This window comes from Falco biarmicus, chromosome 2, assembly GCF_023638135.1.
Source record: "Falco biarmicus isolate bFalBia1 chromosome 2, bFalBia1.pri, whole genome shotgun sequence".
NCBI lineage: Eukaryota > Metazoa > Chordata > Aves > Falconiformes > Falconidae > Falco > Falco biarmicus.
In genome coordinates this window covers 94359805-94380793 of record NC_079289.1, presented here as the reverse complement: position 1 = coordinate 94380793, position 20989 = coordinate 94359805, and the positions used below count along the sequence as shown (strand labels likewise).

At 44.4% G+C, this 20989-nt stretch overlaps 1 protein-coding gene across 1 annotated transcript in view; it reads right to left on the bottom strand.

Moving 5' to 3' along the window:
- GPM6B (glycoprotein M6B) overlaps nucleotides 1-20001 on the bottom strand; it is a 111923-nt gene extending 91922 nt beyond the window's left edge. Inside the window, exon 1 of the mRNA XM_056328175.1 lies at nucleotides 19775-20001. Within this exon, the coding sequence (XP_056184150.1) occupies nucleotides 19775-19778 (4 nt within the window). The 5' untranslated portion in view covers nucleotides 19779-20001. The remainder of the gene's footprint in view (nucleotides 1-19774) is intronic.
- Nucleotides 20002-20989: the final 988 nt, after the last annotated feature.

The following is a 20989-nucleotide window of genomic DNA, read 5'->3' as shown; positions in this document are numbered from 1 at the left end:
CGTAAAATTGAAATTAAAAAGCAAGAGTGACTTAAAGGGCTTTACAGTAACCCTACAAATTTTTCAACTGTGCTTCTCAATGTTGAATACATATATGACCCACTGATCCCTCTCATTACTGCTTAGGACACCATGCTCTTGACAATTTTAGATGTTCGGAAAACTTGCATGTTGGCTTCTGAGTCTAGTAAAATTACATTATTCTACTTAGCGTCACACTTAATGAAGTTTAAACATCACAACAAATAAACTATCTTGCAGCTCGTATGCTCCAAACTCCCACAGACCTGGCTGTTAAGGAATCAAGCTTTTTGGAAATTCAAGCGTTGGGACAGCTGTTGTACACAAAGTGTTCGTTTAGAGAGGACATAAGTTCTTGCATCCACAAGCATTTTCTCAAACACCCCGTTTTGTAACTAGGCACTTATTTCCAAACCTGTCACACAAAATAACCTTGTTCTTCAGTAACTCTACTGCACTCTTCTTGAAACTAACTTGTGTAACTTTGATAAGACAGTGCACTCAAAAGTACTTTTTATGGTGTTGACGCAGCACAGGTAGCTTGCAGACTAGCAAATTTGCTGCAATGAACAGAATCTGAAGATAGACAGTCCTTTCAGACATTGCTGACCCAATGGTTTACACAGAGCAAAAAACCCAGCAAGACTGGGCCACCATTGCTCATAAACTGTTGGGGCCTTTTTTGTTTTGTTTTCTAACAGTTCCCCTAAACAATGCACACAACTGTTCTTTGTTATCACCATTATGACCATGTAACTGAGGAACCCTAAAGAAGTTTCCTACCCACACAGGAAAGCAAGACTTTCACCCTAACCACTTTAATGCTTTAGCCTAATAGCTGCCAGGTCTATGCATGGCTCTGTCTCAAAGTTCAGAGACATGTGCAGAATTGAGCTTAAGTCTTCTCTGGCTTCCTATCTGAACCACAGTGGCCATCAGCCAGATACTACAAAGAAAGGGTTGGAAGGTCAAAGAATTCAAAGCAGCACACCAAAACAACTTGCAACCTCTGCAGGTAAGCTGTGCCCAGCAAAGGACTGAACAAGCCATATATGAAATTGTAATTGTAATAATCAACCGAATTTAGAGAATTTCTTAGCAGGGCATAAAGTTTGTTACTAGTTGCATTTCAATTTTAGGTTGATTTAATTTTAAGAGATAAGGCATTCATTTAGAAACAGCAGCAAATCTTAAAATAGAGAAAACTGCACCCCCCCACCCCCACCCCGTTCCTCATAATAGCCACGTTAGAAAAGGACTTAGACCATAGAATTAGAGTGAGCGTCAAGTCTAATGAGTGATACACAAACCCACAAAACAGTCCCTGCTTCCAAATACTTACACCCTAACCTTCCGTTCTGCACAGGCATACTCACATACCAAACCTTCTTGCACAGGAACAGTTTAATTGGTGTTACATATATAGTTGTACAAGGTATGACAGGTAAAGGACTTGACAGCAGACAGCAAGAAAGCCACAGCTGTAGAAGCACAAAGTGACATCTTTCAGCTATTTTTATTTTAGAACCACATAGATGGTAGATATGCAACAGAATTTATTTCTGACCATTTAGACACCTAGAGAAAAGATGCCATCAATAAAACAGAAGGAAGTTGCTTACTTTTGTCTTCTCAAAGGACACATTCCTGGCAATACAAAGGTGTGGCAAAATTATTTCTGTTAAAGAAACTGAGCAGTCGCTACAAAGCAACATCGCTGCATTTATAATACCACCTTCTTTATAAGAGGCACAGTTTCTGCCACCTAGCTGCTACATGTAGGTTTATGTACACCTATATTTAAAGGAGTTTCAGCATTTCAGAGATCAAACATTATTTACAATATCACACAGTTCTGAAAGATACATGCATTTAATGGTATAAGCTAATGCTGTAATGCATATACTAAGTGGACCTATCTATATAAATGGAATCCTCCAGGAAGGCTGCAGTGTTATAGGTAATACAAAGATGTTTTAGTTCTTGCTGAGCAGTGCTTGCAGGCCTTTTCTGTTCCTCACCCCGTGGCACCAGTGAGCAAGTTGGGGGTGTGCAAGAAGCTGGGAGGAGACACAGCCCAGACAGCTGACCCTGACTGACCAAAAGGATATTCCATGCCACGTGATGTCATGTACAAGCTATAAAACTGGGGGAAGGAGGAGGAAGGGGGTATGTTCAGAGTTACGGCATTTGTCTTCCTAAGTCACCATTACACATCATGGAGCCCAGCTTTCCTGGGGATGGCTGAACACCTGCCTGCTGATGGGTAGTGGTGAATGAATTCCTTATTTTGTTTTGCTTCCACACACAGCTTTCGCTTTACCTGTTAAACTGCCTTTAACTCAACCCACAAGTTTTCTCACTTTTAGCCTTCCGATTCCTCTTCCCCATCCCATTGTGGGGGCATGAGTGCACAGCTGCGTGGTACTTGGCTGCTGGCTGGGGTTAAGCCACAACAGCATGAAACATGTTTTGTAGATCTCACTATAATCAAAAGTAGTTTCCTGGATTATCAAATAGCAATGTGTATTTCTGTAATTCCTTAGCTTCATCTTTCAGGTAAGTATTTCATTTGGTCTTCAACGCAATGTGCCAGCCAAACCAAAATGATTCCAAGTCATACTACATGAAGCACTCCATTTTTTTCCTACTTCTAAGTAATAGAAAATATGACTTTCCTTGTCTGTTAAAGCAAACAAACATTTGCAATATAAATTGTAATAAAGCACTACCGCAATGTCTCAAGTCAGCTAAACTCTACCTGCTCTACACGTGTATTTCCCTGCGTGTCTTTTTAACACAAGCATGCACGTGCAGATCCTGATCTAGCAGACTATTTCTATATTCTACAGCCAAGTACACCAAGTATCGCCTCTTGAGCTCACAAGGCTGCTTGTTGGTGTGTCTAGGGACAAGCACATATATTAGTGTGTTTCTGAACTGGCACAAAATTTTGTGTATTAACAAGCATGCACCACTAAGAGATTGTACCCTGAGACATAGTCTCCCTCTGAGATTTAGTTATTTAAATAACTGTGCATTTGGTTTCACATCCTAGCCTTTTTTTTTCTTTTTTTTCTTCCCAATAGGCACTTCCTATTCGCACCCACTGCCTCTCTGCAGCTTGCCAGATAATGGGGGAAGGAGAGGCCAACATTGAGCATTAGGAGAAGACAACTAGTCCTATGTTGCCAGAGATGAGTTACCTACTTCACAGCAATCCTCATTACTTTTAAAACTGTTTGTATTTGGAAGTTTCAGGCAAAAAGTCATCCACTGAAGTAATATTTTGAAGAAAACTACCCTCTAAAAATAATTAATGCTTTTATTTTTTAAGCTCCTCACCCAAAATAAGGCAAAACCAAGTTAACTCTTCTGTTCCTTGCAACATTAAGGCAACATATCACCTGGTTCTAGAAGCTCCTATTTCTTCTCACAGAAGATAGTGAATTCTTCAGAACTTTAAAAAAGAAAATCACCGTTTTTTGCTCTTAAGTTCCTGTACAGCATCTACCAAGAAGTATCCAGCAAACCATGGTTAACTTTTAGCTTTAAATACAGGACTGACTCAGCCTGCTTTGGATGAAGAACTTAAAATACTCCTATTAATTGGAAGAAGTTCAGCTGCACCTAATATCTTCAAATCAGACATTTGCATTTTACGTCCACTGAAACACTTTTACTGCAATGGAATTCTTTGAAATGAAATTGGCCTACATGGAGCCTTTTATCAAAAAGGCCAATATGAAGGCAAATCGAAACTTACCACGATAGCCCAATTAACACATGGTCTATGGTAGCGAATATATAAGCCACTTAGACAAGAGAATCCAAAGCCTCTGGCATTTCTACCATCTTATTAATGACATTTACTAGAGACTGAAGAGGTGGCAGCAGCAAGATCTGAAAAAAAAATCCTTAATGTGAAGTAGCCTAACACCTATGGAAGCTGTACAGGGTGAATAGAAATCTACGCAATTATTTCACAGCACTGTAAATTAACTGCACTTCCAATTTTCAGGACACAGATTTATTGGAATTTTTACTTTGTCGTAAAAAGTACTGCATAGAACATTAAAGGAAATTCTCATTTTCCTTCTGAAAGGAGTTTGAGGACTGTGTGCGTTATCTACATCAACAGCTGCCTGCACCAGAACGCCAAAGCCATGGTGGCAAAAAGATGCTCTAACAGTAGCTACAGGCAGCTTCTCTTCCCTCACTGTGGTAGCTCCCTGACTGTTTTAGTAAAGGACAGATGTTGTGCATGACCCCATTGAATACCCATTTTTATTTTGTTATGGCTTTGGGGAAGGAAGAGAGTGTTGCACACAGAATTCAGCGCTGATTAAAAAGCACTAACATTTGGCTGAACAAAACCCAGTTTAGCCCTCTGGGCCTGTCTGACCCACTAACCACTGCTTCCTAACTGCTCAGTTATGACAAAGTTTGCCTGAAAATACACAGCTTGCAGAGTAAAAAAATATGACACTTACGTCAGGTTTGCAATATTTCCTTAACATTACTGTGAAAATCCCCATTCCTCCACCCTCAAGTTTATTGCTTTTAAATCAAAGATTTGTTAAAATAGATATAACAACTGATGGAGCCTCTTTAGTAACCAAACTGAATGCACAAAGTATCAGATAGACTTACATTACTCAAACGTGGATAACAAATTTATAGCAAGATTCTGTTTCACTACAGGGGAAAGATGGGGAAAAAAGCACAGAGTATTTTTAGGATTTAAAATGTACCATCCCTATAGTATGGGACAATACTTTTCCTTCAGGCACTCTAAGTATATCTAGATAGGTATCACCTACCAAAAAAAAAAAAAAATCCGTTTTGTTTGTAGTTTTCTTTCAAATATACTTCCTTAAAATATAGGGTTTTCACATGTCTTGTAGGCTCAGGGGTTGCCTAGGGTTTGTGCTTTCCCATAGACCTGCAACAGTAAACCCTATACAAAAGAGAAGAGCGTAAAAAGCAGAGACAGGTAGTGCGCAACATATTTAGCCTTTTTTTTTCCTGAAGTAAGAGCAAAGGTACCAGTGTCATGCAGGAACAAATACATGCTAGCTATACTTCTAACAGCCTCTTGCCATACCATCACCAAGTTTATCTCAATCTGGTGCCTAAAGTCCCGATTCTAAAGCATGCATGAAAAACTGCATCTTTTGTTACGGAAAACAAAACAAAACAATCAAACCAACAAATGCCCAAAAGGTAGACTTCTGTTCATCACCATAGAAGAGGGAAAATTGGAAATAAGTACCAGCCACTAAGTGCTCAGAAACCAAACAGTAAACAAAAGCCTCCAAAATAACATCAGGTCTTTGGAATTTTTTGACATTCAAGGACTACAACAGACATGGCTGGATAGGAGCAGGAACCAAGAGCAAAGATTTTGTGGTGCTTAAGAACTAGAGGCCTGCAGCTCTCCAAAGGACACTGATCCACCTCCTGCACAAAAAGTAAGAAGACATCAGAGAGATCTTCTCTAAAGAGCATGAGACGTCTTACAGGTAGTGGAGGTTAATGGTATCTTGCAAACATGTGATTCCTAAAAAAGGACTGTCACATTTAGAGATTGTGAATACTTAATCACTTTATAGGACCAAAGAAAAATATGTTTAGCAATCTCTAATTTCTCGGGCTTTCCGAAAATAAGTTAGAACTTCAGAGAAAGAAACAGGGAAAATCAGCACAGCCCAAAACACAGCCTCCCTGTACAACTCATCCATTTGCTTTTCTTTCCAATCATTCCCAAGCTGAGGGATGCCCAATAGAAGTCTTCAAACTAAGGACTGGTTTCATTTCATGGTAGAGAGAATTCTTCCAGAGGTGAGGGGGGGGGAAAAAAAAAGAAGCAGCATACCACAATGTACATTTCAAACATTTTTTCCACAAAAGACAATTCAATTTCTTATGAGAGAAAGGCCTTTCTAGTGTAAGTATACTGCTTGTCTGGATTAAAAAAAAAAAAAAATCCTACTGTTTTTTGTTCTTCTGCCAACACCAACTTTTCAAACACTGTAAAAACAAACAATGGTGAAAAAAGAAGAATATTCACCCCATCACCAGAAGTCAAAGACATAGAAGGCCTTACCACACCACTGCGTAGCACAGCACGAACAAAGCAGAGGCATCAGGGTATCCAGGCACTATACTGGAGAAGAATTTGGGAAACCATTTTAGCAGCTCCCAGTGGATCCTGTCTGAAAAATGCCTTGGAAAACAAGTAGCACAGCTGTAACGTAAGAGACTTTGAAACTAGTGTTCTGTAGTTGTGATGACAAAACAACCTAATGCAAAATGCTTCTTTTCAAAAAGCTTTACTGCATTTTTTTGATAAAAACCCATGTTCACAGTTCACCATCCCCACAAAGACAGCGTGAAGATGAACTCTTAAATGGCGTCATCTACACATAAAGAAAAAATGGGCACATCATCTAGCTCATGTAAAAGAATACCATAAGCAAGGAACTCCAAGCCCTCAAACTTACAGAGCTTCCATGGTTTGAGATTAAAACTGTTGCACTCTTGCTTTTTCCTGGATTTCTCACACAAGCACGCAAAAGGCAATGTCTTTAAAGCCCAAAGGACTTGGATTTAATACTGTAACTCCAAGCAGTCCGATTTTGTAACTATTTCACATGCTCATGATGGGAAGAGCATTCAGTACAGTTATGCACACAATAGTTACCTTTTCACCTCCCATTCTGTGCTCACATAGTCCCGGCTTTCTGGAGATGCACTAATGCAAGACCCTGTCAGCCATCGGCAAGCTCTGCAGTGGGCACTGCATCCCTGACAGAGTCCCACCAATGCCTGTGGTGCATGTTAGCCAAGCCCTTATTTTCTCTACAGAGACGACGGATCTCATCTAAACAGATACTACTCCAGCAGACATTACTGAGCTGATGGGAATGGCAGGGGAATGAACAGCATGGAAGGGAAAGATTTAGCAAAGCCAACTACTGCTGGAGTTAATAATCCTTCCCTAATTCAAATCAGGCTCCTCTAAAGCAGTTTAGGTTCACGTTAGTTACAACGCAGGTGTTCTCTTGGCATAAGCCAAAGAGGTTCACACCAGAACCACAGCAACCACTTGGGAGGCAGGAAGCTGCTGTGCTTATCCTATGACTATCATGACCGGAATTAATTAGTATGTGGTGCTGCACATTTCCTTAAATCATCTCCAGTGCATACACTCCTGGTCTCACATCCAGGGTCATCACAGCTAGTAAGGAAACAAAGGTGGTGGTGAAGTTTGCTGGCACCGCTGCCTTCCCTCTTCCATGTACCTCCGCAGGGGTACAGCTGCCAGGGCTAACATCTGGGAAGGTATTTTGTTGTGCAAACTTCTGTTGTAAGGTAAGCCCACACACAGCTTCAGGAAAAGAGATATCAGGAGACAAAGCTCCCAAGCAAAGCTGGAAATGAAGAAGTCTATATGCTAGTGCAAGAGAGAGTGAGTTAATAGCCAATTTAAGGTCATGTAAACAGGGGGAAGTTTAGGTTACTATATGAACCTTGATAGGAAAGAGGCTACACAGCCCAGACAGAACACTGCCAGACATTCACACTGAGCAACTTTTGCCCTACTGCATACAGGGGCATTCAGATGCAAAGCGACATAGTCCACAGGGCTTATCATAAATGAAGCGTATGTCAGCAGTATACACAAACATAAGGAAGAGCCTTTTATGCAATGATACTGTTACATCTGAAAAAAATTCTTTCCCGTTGCATTCCACAACAAACAAACAAACAAAAACCAGACACTAGGGAAAAAAAGAAAGCTTGCCTTGTTTCACACCAAGCCCGACAAGGCCATACAAGCACCATCCTCAAAACCCCTTTCGGAAAGCATCACAGCTGCCCAAGCTGTGCTTTATACTTCGTCCTGCAGCCACAAAAGCCCCTGATCATGCTGGTCTCCCACACAAGGGCCACTGGCAGTGGGTACACAGCTAGGGGCAGCTGTAATCCTGCTCTCCGCCACTCAAGTTTCATGTTTTGTACCATTAATTTCAGTGCTTAAGAGAAACACAGCTGTCTTGGCAGGTCATGCTCAAGGAAGAAAGGCGGTTTCTGAGATAATAAGGGCAAAAGCTCCTTAAAAGCCATGATGACCTAGGGGAAGGATTTTAAATTAACTGCCAGTATCTTCTAGCAGGAAGCACTGGTACAGTACATCCTGAGTGCTGCGGGAGGCCTGGGATGCAGGCTGGCACCAGGGTGCTCTTCCCTGCTCTCCTCTTCAGGTCAAAGTGGGGCATGCAGCAGCTGCCAAGCCTGACAGCCTTGAGCATCACAGCTCCAGCCATGTCTGCCCCCAAAGAGTGAAGGGTCCTGCTCGTGACTGTGGAAGTCATCCCAGTACCCAAGAGCAAAAGCCTGAATGCCTCTGGGACCACGCATAGCAGCCCAGGATCACATCAGTTTTGGGATACTGCTGTGATGTTGGTGATTTAGCCTGACACAAGAAAATTATTTACTTGCAATTTTAATAGTAAATTCAACAAGGCCAAGTGTAAGGCCCTGCACCTGGATCGGGCAGTCATTAGCACAAATACAGGGCGAGCAATGAGTGAATTTAGAGCAGCCCTCTAGAGAAGGACTGGGAGGTGCTGGTGGATGAAAATCCAAGTATGACCCAACAACGTGTGCTTGCAGCCCAGAAAGCTAACCATATCCTGGGCTGCATCAAAAGAAGCATAACCAGCAGGCTGAGGGAGGCTATTCTGCCCATCTATTCCGCTCTGGTGAGATCCCACGTAAACTACTGCATCCAGCTCTGCAGTCCTCAGTACAAGACATGGACCTGCTAGAGTGGGTCCAGAGGACAGTAACAAAGAGTATCAGGGGGCTGGAACACCTCTCCTATGAAGACAGACTGAGAAAGCTGGGCTTGTTCAGCCTGGAGAAGAGAAGGCTCTGGGAAGACCTTCTAGCAGCCTTCCAGTCAGGAAGAAGAGGCTTGCAGAAGAGATGGGGAGGGACTTCTTATCAGGGAGCGTAGCAATAGGACAAGGGGTAATTCATTTTTTTAAAAATTGTTTTAAACTGAAAGATGTTAGATTTAGATTAGGTATTAGGAGGAAATCCGTTACTGTGAATGTGGCAAGACACTGGAACAGGTTGCCCAGAGAAGTCACAGATGCTCCCTCACTGGAAGTGTTCTAGGCCAGGCTGGATGAGGTTTTGAGCAACCTGGTCTAGCAGAAGGTGTCCCATGGCAGGGGAGTTGTAACTAGATGATCTTTAAGGTCCCGTCAACCCAAACCATTTTATGATTCTATGATTTATCTTCTGTGAGAGGAGAAGAAAGGAGACAAAATACCTCTCTCTAGATACTTAATAACCAGATGCAAATGCAAAGCACAAGTGTTGGAGCAATGAAACATATGCAGTGAAAAGCTTGACATATTTTCTGAGTAAGGCAATAGAAAACACTTTATTTACAAGGTACAGGAGCTAACATAAGGAACGTTTCACACATGTGAAAGAAGACAGACTAGTGACCATGTGGGAAGTGGGCACAGCAGTCACGCTCGCAATTACGTATGGAAGGAAAAAGGCATGCTTCCCTCCTACTAATCGTACCATGCTCTTCCCTAAAAACCAGAGGGTAAAGGATGAAGTATTTTAAGAAGAATTACAGTAGAGAACTGTACAGGGAACCTAAGAAAGCATGGCATTTTTTGAATCTATAAACCTACCTTATACTATGAGAAAGAGGAAGAAATGCTTTGGGAACTCCTGTTTTGGCTACGTAGCTGCTTCTCCCCTTCTGCATCTTCTTATGAAGTCCATGTAAGACTCTCCTCAGGAGTCCTGCAGAGACCAATTTAGCATGCCAGAGGAATAACTAATGAACAGAGACACCACCTGACCCAGCAGCTGATAGAGTTTCTTTTGTGTGGGTTTTTTTTGGTTTTGGTTTTTAACAAAAACTCCGGTATTGTTTCCATTCTTATCCCTCAGTTAAATTCTAACAAACACATTGCAAACAAGAAATATTCTTGCTTCTCTAACCCATCTGAACAGAATTCATTCTAAGACAGTACGTAAGCTTCAGAAAGTAAGACTTCCATCCTACAGCCAGCATACTAACCAATTTGGCAAGCGCCTCTACATGCAAAAAATAGCAATGCCGTCTAATATCAACTGATCAAGCATGAAACAGAATAATTTCATCAACTAAACAAGGGGAAGAAGTAGCTAGTGCTGACTGCACCTATGCTGGTGTTTTCCTGGATTTTTTCTTTGCATGTTCTTACAAGAACAGAAGAAAGATGCAGTGTGCAGTAATTAACAGTTATACATCAGGTTTTAACAGCAGCTGGGACCTTCCCATTAGCCTCCACAACAACATTTAATATTCCACGTGTGCTGTGCCCTTCTGTTATTGTGGAAACAGCCAAGCCTCCAACTTCCCTCCAGTAAAGCACTTAATTTTGCTTTAAGAGAGTGCCTCCTGTCTTTCTGTTTATTTTAAAGCTGTTCCTTCCAATGTCCTCACCGTTTTCTATCTCTAGGAGGGGCACATCACGTACTCTGAAACAGATAAAAGTTAGTAGCTATCACAGACAGACATCATCTATGGCAAACACACCGGCACATGCCCAGCGCACCACTGGATGGTGTCACAGCCGTGCTCCTCTACCATGCATATGCAAAACTGGCACTTGCTCTTGACCATCATTTGAGGGAGAAAGCCTTCAGTGGAGGATCAAATGACAACAGGAACAAGGTGGACAGGAAACTACCTACCCCCACATACACACGCTGCCCACAAACCCTGGTATAAAACAGCCTAGAGGGAGGGAAGGATGAGGGTCGATCATGGAGTCCAGCACTTCTTCTCCACAAGGATGATGGAAAGTGCCTATACCATGCTGGGGCACAATGGGGAGCTGACTGTAATGGGGAAAACATTCAGCAGTTTTTATGACGACAGCCATGGGAAACCTAAGAAAATCCAGAAATAAAGTTTTACAGGAAAATAAAATCATTTTAATGAAATTTGCAGACTTTGTAAGGCTAAAATCATTTGAGTCTTGACTCACACTGCTACCTCATTTGTGTTTTGTTTCAGTTCCACCCACTCGCCAAATACTTACCTTCAGTATGCCACAGCTACTTTAAATGAGCATTTTCAGGAATGTTTTTTACTCCTTCCTGGTTCTTTTCTGCCTCCCTGAGGTTTCCACTGAGGAATAAGAGGAATTTAATATGTGGTAGTTTGCAACAATTTCTCAAACACAGCATTGTAAGCATATTAGTGGCAGGTAAGATGAAAACCCCCAAAGAATTTCAGATGTAGGTTAATGATTAAACATCTATTATATGCTTCTCATAGCTCAAGTTTGTGGAGAAAAATAGTTATTTTCAAACTGTTTAAAAATAATTTAAAGGAAAGGACTAAAAATTACAGGCTATAAAAACCAAAATTACTTAACTAGCTACTTTTCAGTCCCTGTAATTATTTCTTTAAGGTTCCAGACGTCATATGAAATGGGGGATTTTCATCAGACAATTAACAAGCATGAAAAATTGGCCCTTTAATTTCAGTACAGAATGGGAGAAACACCTATGAAGTGAACATATACACTGCAGGGGGAAAATAATTACTAACAGGCTAAATCAGTCCCACATAGCAATAGCAAAGCCCCCTCTGCATTGCACTTCTTGTATTTGCTTACATAAAACTCCGGCCCGATGAAACAGCTATCAGCTTTCGTACCCAATAACTTCAATGGCTGAGAAGCAGGCAGTAATAGGTGACGCACTAGATCCTGTTAATTCCCCTGACATGGTATGACATGTATCTCAGAGATTTCAATGCTTCTGTACCAGCACCCATCACAGAACCTAAGGAGATGTTGCATGAAGTGTTACTGTTTGTTAGACGTTGCAAGTCATGGGCTCTTGACAGATGTGCTGGAGCACATCCCTGTGCTTGTGCTGAAAGTTCTCAGCTGCAAATACTCCCACTAGTCATTTCTCTTTCCTCTTGATTTTTTTTTTTTTTTTTTTGTAATACATGCCTAAGCAGCTCAAGAAAAGCATTTAATTTCCCACCAGGGAAGTTGCATGTGGCAAACTTGCTTTCAGCTGTGTGCCTAACAAATACAACAACTCATTTTAAACTTTTGTTTGGGGAAGTGCATAACATTTATCTCAACACAGTTCTGGAAACAAAAGCCTAAGTTTACACACAAACAGCAATCATTCAAAACCTTCCAAAAGTTATTCCTTCAAAAAGATCCCCACAAACAAGATACAAACACAACCAGGAAGAAAATGAAAACTACTTTAGTAGACAAGTTAGGAAGATGTACTGAAGATCCAGCCAGAGCTCTGCGCTAATTCAGACTTGCAGGGTGTTTGTCAGCATGGTGTGTGCCCAGGACTTCATTCCAGCTAATCCTAACAGAGGTTCCCATAACCTAGAACTTAAGAAGCTTTAAAAAGATGTTTTAAGTTTATGAAAGTACTCTCTTTATGTCATGAAACACTTGAGTGCTGTCAGAAAGCAAAACACATATAAACCCCAAAAGTTTTAAATAAATTAAAAAAATAATAATCAGTGGGAAATCTCTCTTGAAGAGATATTAATACAAAACAGCAGTTGCTTTCCTGAGCGGGGTCACAAATGGTGCAAGCAGGAAACTGCAGGCAACCAATGCTCATCTTCACCCAGCAGCTTCACTGATGTGCACTGAAAAGCCTCAATGAATCCGCTAGCATGCAAGCTGACAAAATCATAAGACTAAATGGTAAAGCAAAAATCAGACATCAAAGTCCCAGTTAGCTGTGCCTTGCTGGCAGCACAAGGGAGTCAGATTCCTCCTCAGTTAGCCAGCAGCAGCAGGCTCCATGGCTCCAGCTCGCCAAAACCACCAACAAGTCCAAATGCGTGTTTCCAATATTAAGAAAATCAGTGCACTACTCAAAATGTAATCCTACTCTGGCTGGACTCCCATCATTTACTCTGGTTTTTGAATCTCCCAACCTGCTGCATTGTTAACACAGTGTCCTTTCTGCCTGCCAGTCCACAAACCACACCTGGAAGGCAAGCCAGCTGCTTCCTTACTCCAGAGCCACTAACAGAGCAAGCTTTGCCCTGTTTGCCTTCAGAGTGCTCTCTGATTTATGTATGGTTTAGACCAGGGCAATTCTTATATTTTCATTGGCATTGAAGGAATGTATACAAAGACAGAGTTTGAGGCTGCAATATGCCATGATTTCTCTGTGCTCTTAATAAAATGCTTAAAAACTCCACAAAGTTATGGAGGCTGCATCTTATGTTGGATACTCCCAGTCAGTTCATAACTTCAAGAAGTCCAGTCATCTTCATGACCCAGGTCCCAGCTGTCTTTGAACCACAGTCCTTTTCAATATTCTTCCCTCCAGGGCAAAGAAAAAAAAAGAAAAAAAGCCAACCAAAAAATCCCACCACCGTACACTAAGTACAAACTCATTCCTGAAAGTCATTTTTGGTACATATAACTTTAACCTAAAATTTCCAAATGTCACATGCACTTAACTCTGAAAGCCTAAAACAAACACACACAAAACTGATGTACAGCAACACACTGAGGTTTGTACCACTCAATAGCTCTGTTGTCAGGTTCATCTTTCTATTAATGAAACATAAGCTCCATTCACATTTTGAAATTGCTGCTAGTTGAACAGCTCCAAAACCAGGGAGAACAAAAGATGTTGAATACTCATAGTTCTTTGTGTTGCTTGTAAATGTTTTCCAAGCCACAACACCACATGCAAACTTTTGAGTCTAAAACCCAAGAGACAAATAATTATGGAGAGCGAGACTGCCAAAGCAGCAAGACAGAGCAGCAACAGAAAGTAACAAACAGCTGAGGACTAAGTGGTACATACAATGCTATCTATTTTTTGCACCGAATGGTGAAATCTCCTCCACTGTTCACTGTGTTTACAGCGGAGGGGTCACGGGGAATTTGGACAGGCACAGCACCTGAGCTATCAGCAGTTCACACCTGCCTGCAGAAGAAAAGTTGAGATAGGGTCAGGAGACACGGATTGCTCCTCTGGTACTGTCATGCTGAGTTTGTGTCCTTCGGGCCACAGGTGACATTGCATATGCCCTGGAAGAAGCCACCTTACAAGATGGACAAGAGTCACCATGGCTCTGTTTCACCCTTTGCCCACTGTGGGTACTGACCCGGTAAGCCTCCTAGCAAGTTTCTGCATCTGTACAGAGCCTCACAGGCTCAGCTGAGACCCATTACTAAAGTATTAAAATACAATCATCTTTGATGTCCCACATGGAGACTAAACTGTCTTTCCTTACTTTGCTCACCACAATTCAAACCCAGAGGCACCCATATCCAAATGGATTTTAAGGAACCAGCCAGAAGCACAGAAGGGATTTTGATTTCCCTGGACGGCTCAAACCAATCCAGCCGCAAGCACACTGAAACAAACCCTGGAGAATGACCCCCATAAACATGCCACCACACACCCCACTAGACCAGCACCACGGCAAGATACCATGACCTCCACTGGGAGCAAGCCTTGACCTCCACACCCCAAGGTAAAAAGCACCTATGCTAAAAGAACATTATAAGCAAATGCATACATCCTCTGCAGTGTTAACACTGTGGTGCCACAAAGGATTGAAATTTTTTGCAGGTGGACCTGTGGGAAAGCTGCTCCCACAGCTCAGCGCAAGCTGTCAGCCCCCCAGCGGGGACAGCCTGAGGAGCTGCACAGAGAAGCAAGGTGATGCGCTGCTCAGGCAGGTGTGGGGGACACATTTAAGGGAACCAGGTGCATGTGTGTCTGAGGAGGGGTGAAGGGCACACACTGCCAGGCTACTGTCAATAAGAAGAAAAATCCAGGAGTTTTGGTGGGAAGAACACCCATCATATGGAGTGTGGCAATGTAACAACCCACAGCACCTCCCTCAGCAAATGCTTTATCCCGGTGAAATTTCACTGAATACAATGCTCTCGCACTTCCAGAAAGATAGCAAACCATTTACATCCAAATACCATCAGTGGAAGTACAATACACGCAGTGATTCTGCATCAGGCTGTACCAGCTGTGTATCTCGGGGAAAACAAAATCCTCACTTACACGAATGCGCACCCACTCAGGGATGACACGATGCTGCTGCACAAGGAATAAAAAAAATATACTAAGAAGTGGGCTTCACTAGGTTTATTTTCAATTTCTTTTAACCTTATCCTGAAATGGACTTTGGACTTATTTTTTAGAGTAATGACATTAGATATTAGTAAATATTGCTCAGAGAAGTTGCAGATGCCCCGTCCTTGGAAGTGTTCAAGGTCAGGCTGGATGGGGCTTTCTGCAAGTGAAAAAATGTCCCTGCCCATGGCAGGGGGGCTGGACGAGATGATCTTTAGAGGTCCCTTCCAACCAAAACCATTCTATGACTAGATACCATTAATCTTGAAAAACAAAGGCTAAAGAAAAAATACTGTATACAAAAATGACACTTGCAACATGATGACTGCTGGAACACCACGACATGGAAGCAGACTTGAAAAAACCAACACCTGACTTGAGAAAAATAATTGATGTCCTTTAAACACTGAAAGTAAACCAATTTAAATCTGCGGGTCAAGAAATTCTAGAAACACTCTGAAAAGACAGATAATCAAGCACTGCCACAGTTCAGCCCTCCCAGGGATGTAATCTGTAATCCAGTATGTTCTTCTGAAATGTAACATTTCAAGATCTATCAGACATATCATAATTCACACATGGGACAGCAGATTTCCTATATTACTGAACCACATGTTTTGAAATAGAGCAAGAGGGATAATCTGTAAATATGGTGAAAACACAAATCGTTTAGGATACTGGGAAATATCTGAAATGCATGACATTTTCTCCTCCGCCTCCTTCTTGGACAAGAAGGATTACAGTGAAAAGACAAGATTAAATACTTTTTAATAGCCTAAGCAGGTGTTGTGGAGATAGGGGAAGGGCAGCAGTATAAAACATTGTATTTCACAGGTTTTAAGAAAGGTAAACTTAATATTAGTTTCTTTTTTTATAGGAATGAGGTTAAATATGTTTAAGAGGTGCAAGATTTGACAGAATATGGAATACACCACTTGGCTACTGAAAACCAGCCACCCTTAATGACCAATACTAATCAGATTTTACTATTACTGTGGCACAAAAAAGATTTCACCTCCCGCCTGAACAAAGTGTATAGCTGAATACAAAGAAAAAGGACTGATTCTCTTTCAAGATTTGCCCCCAGCTGTTTATAAGAAGAAAGCCTGGTTTAGGGGATATTTGAACCTACTTTGGACACGTTTCACATAAAAGCAAGGACTTTTTCTATGGGTGGTAGAAGCCTATAAGGTGAGACTCCTGAGGTTACTACCTACAAGGAAGGGATGGTTCGTTCTGGGATGCAGAAGCAAGTACTGCTGGGGGAGCTGTATATACTGCAGAAGGCACGAAGGACAGGGGATGGCCCCGGTGTAGCACAGCATGACGCCCCTGGGAACTCCTGGGTTTGCAGGCTCTGCAAGGCAGCAGTTCCTGCACAGCGACTGCAGAGAGATGGGACACAAACCCATATGAAGACAGACATCATTTTGCCTCTTGTTTGCACAGTGTGTTCTCCTCAGTATCTCTTTTTTTAAAAAAAACAACCAACCAAACTGTAATACACTCACTCTGCTCCAACCACTTTTCTTATTTGAAAGCAACAGTTTGGGGAGTACAAAGAAGCAAAGGTGTGGAATTATGAAAACACACAGTTACTAAGAAATGACACTGTAACATACTTTAAAACTTCTAGGAACAAAACCCTTTTGTATGTTTTGTTTATTTTGTAAAATAACAGCCCCCTCCCTACCTCCTAGACGAGACATTACAATTGGGAGAGTGTGTGCCACGATGTGAGACACCAACGCATGGGTCTTCTCACACAAGATGCACAAAGCACTGCACTGATTTTTACTGATGACCCTTCAGCTGATGCAAACTCTAACTGGCATTGAACACAATGCGCCCGACTTTCAGAAGGTCTGAGGGAGCCAAAAGCCCAATGAACATCAATGGCTGTGGCGAACTCTCAGCACCTTTGAAAATAAAATAATAATTATTATTGTTATTATCAGCCTCAGCAAGTCAATCCTACACAAAAGTTTTTTCTGCGAGCAAGGACATCTCAAATGGTCCTAATGAGAACCAGTCAGATACACCCTTGCCATTGGATCAGGAAGCTCGACAGAGCACTGGGGCTGCAAACAAGTCCTGGTTAGATGGTCTCATCAGCCTCAGCCTACGTAACAGCAAGGCAGCAGTTATAGAATGGTATAAACAGAACATTGTATTCATGATGGACTGGATCCCCAGCTGACAAAGCCTTTTTTTGTGGCTTCTTTCTGAAGTATTTTTGAAGTATTTCATCTGAAATTTGTGCTAGAAGTCCCCTCTCCTGGCTGACCACACTGACGTTACCCAGTCAGGCACAGCTTGATCCAGTAACATTTCTCAGCAAATAAGTTGACAGACCTTGGAGTTCTGCGTTGTTATCATCACTACGAGCAAAATGTTCAAGAAATGTGTGCTTCTCTCCACAGCACTTTTGCCAACTGTTACATTCAGGACAAGACATTCCATACGGACATAAAACATTTCACACAAGTTGCCGATCTACAACCTCCAAGACTATAATAAAGATTTGCTTCTCTTCAAGATGTATCATTCATAAAGATTTAAAACAACTTTCTGATTTCAAATCTCTAGCAGTTTAATTTACTGAAGAAAAATCAATTTCACAGACTTAGCAGCAAAGAAGAACAATTTCAAATGCATTATTGAACAAATTTTATTTCCCCCTCAAACAAGATGCTGTAATCCAATGAATACACTTCTCTTAATAAGGCACTTGGAAACATTCCTTTCTCTCTTTCCCTCTTCCATTGTGATTCCAACATTTATTTGACATCAAACCATGGCAGAAAAGTGTATGTTAAGAGAAGGATACTAAGACATAGACACAGGAGAGGCTGTCAACTCCACAGTTTTATTTAATATCAAAAGTTCATGTAGGGAAAGCATGGTCTAAGAAGTGAGTTATCAGAACATGCATGCAAAAAAATAAGCTTTTTGGTGCTGATAATACAGCTGATTTGTTTCGGCCTTCAGAGCTGCAGCGACAGCATGAATCAGTACCTTAACATGCATTGAGAGGGGTGCTGGAAACAAAAACTTAGCAAAAAGACTGTAATACTACAGGAGTCTGATCTTCACTAAGCTAGGGAACAAATCAGTTAATAAGCATTTAGAAATTACAGAATTAGGTGATGCGAATTAATTTAACAAAGTAGCAACCATGGGAATTCTGTCAGCTTCCTTTAGCTTTGGCTGAGCAATTAATTTTTTTTTTTTTCTTCTTAATTAAAACCAGAGACAGTGCCAGCATCAGCATGTGCATATTAACAGACACACACTGATAGCTCTGCTCTAGCAGCTGCAACCTCTAAGCAATAATACACCACTGGCAAACTGGACCAAAGATACAGCTGTATTTTTCTTTTAATTTTTTTTTTTTCCAAGCCTCCCAACTTTCATTACTGCTTAATTAATTCGGATCTAATGCTGGCTGAAAGGAAAGCTCGCAGGAAGCAGCCCATGCTGAAGGCCCACGCCAAAAGGATGCGAATGCCGACCGCGCACGTCGGGTACGGAGTGACCCATGTGCGCGGCCAACCCTCCCCGAGCCAGGCCCCGCTCCCGCGCTCACGCCAGCGCCACCCGCCACCCTCCCGGTAAGCCTGGGGACAGATGGCACCACGTTCCATCGACGCCCAATTCCCTCCACCGCACGGACCCCAAGCTACAAGAGAGTGAAGGGCACCACGTCCCCCCAGCAGCCCACGGGACTCCCCAGCGCTCGCACCCAAAGGCATCGTGCCCGTCACACAGACACACTCGACACTTCCCAGCTTGGAAAGGCACGCCGTCCCCTCTCCCCCCGCCGCGGGCTGCTCCTCCTCTCCCGAGCCACACTTCACTCCCTGGCAAAACGGCCCCACAGCCCAGGGGACGCGGGTTCGGCGCCGAGGGGCCGAGCGGGACCCTCGGCCCCGCCTTACCCCGAGGGGAAGCCGGGGCGAAAGCCCGTCACCCCCCAGCGCCGGGCGGCGGCTCCAAGCCCCGGGGGGAGACCCGGGGCCGCCCGCGCTCCCCGCGGCGCTTCGGCCCGGCCCCAGGGGCCGCCCCTGCCCGCGGCGTGCGGCACAGCCCCCCGGCCGCACCGCTTCCCCAGCTCCGGCGGGACCCGGGCAGAACACACGCTGCGGGCCGGCTGCGAACAACCGCATGCAACAAACTATAGCTCCAGCTCCGCGACTCTGCAGCACTATTATCAATAATAAATTACTTTTAAAGAAAGGGAGCGCTCTGCAACTAGCGGAGTCCCGTCGCCCGGGCCGCTCTCCCCGCCGGCCGGGAGCCCCCGCGCCCGCCCCCGCCGACTTTCTGTGGCGGCGGCCCGGCCCGAGCGGGGCGAGGGGCGCGGAGGGGCGGCCGCGGCTCAACAGGCTGCTGCCCCCCGCCCCGCCGCGCGGGAACAGGCCGGGCCGGAGCCGCCGCGACCCCCGGAGCTGCCCCGCACCTGCCCCCGCTCCCACCCTCCCAGCAGCCGCGGCTGCCTCTCCGCCCCGGAGCGGGGGCTTCCCCCGCAGCCCGGATGGCTTACCCATGGCTGGCTCTCGTCGCCCGGGCGGCGCGGGGCAGGGTCTGGCTCTGCCGTGCCTCGCCGGGCCGGGCCGGGCTGGGCTGGGCTGGGTGGGAGGCGCGGCGGCGGCGGCTCGCGCACTGGCGGGCTCCGCTCGCCTCCGGCGGCTGCGGCGCGACGAGAGGGGCGGGGACGGCCCCGCCTGCCTGCACCGCCCGAGGGGCGCCCGGCCCGGCTCGGCCCGCCCTGCCCGGCCCGGCCCGGCCCGCCGCGGGGCAGGGGTGCCGGAGCGCCGCCCCGCGGCCTGGCGGGGACACCCCCGGCGGCGGGCAGCCGCCCCGCCCCGCCCTCGCCCGCCTCCACCCCGCCGCGGGGCTGGGGTTGCCGCCTCCGGCCGGGCCCCGGGGCCGCGGCGTCCCTGAGAGCCGCGCTTGGTTTTTCACGTGGGCGCCCGTTCTCCCCCAGTGTCCTGTCGTTCGCCCTCAGCGGGCTTCCGTGAGGAAGCGCCCGGCCGGGCAGGCCCCCTGCCCCTCTCCGCCTCAGGTGCTCCCGGGGAAACGCGGCCAAGGGCACCCTCGCCCTTCAGAGGCGCCTGCTTTGTAACGTTTCTCTGTGGCAGTGGCAAGGGCGCTGTGCGCCCAAACACAACGTCGTTTCAGTAGTATCTACATTGCTGCTCTGCGGTGTGGTTCTCCTCACAGCCTCCTCTGAACCACGAATGCTACTTTACAGCATTGTATAGCACTGCGGTAGCTGCCACCTGGACGATGTTCCAGCCACACAACCTTGCATGACTCTGCTTGCAGTGACTTTTTCACTTCTCTAAACACAGTAAAAAGTACATCTTGCCTTTCGGGAAAAGCAGTGAAGGGGACCCTAAGTAACAGACTGGGTAGGCTGGGGATGTATGGGTGGCTTCCCGGCTAGAAGCTTACCCGTAAAACCCCTCCATACCTACACATGTTGGAAGCAAAAATAATTGTGTTGCGCAGCAGCAAGCCTTCGCAGTCGCAGATGGTGGGTATGGAACAGAGCGGCAAAGTCAGCTTTTTCAGTTTAGTTGCTTTTCTAAGTTGGGCTTTTACCATCAGAGCGATTTGATTGCTTCAGATGCAAAGGCCAGCTCTTTAGTCAGAATAAATGCATCTACAGTGACTAATATCAATCAGATTGTGCTGATTTACGTTAATTGGGTAATGGGCATGCATTTCCTTTGTCTTTGTCACAATAATAGTA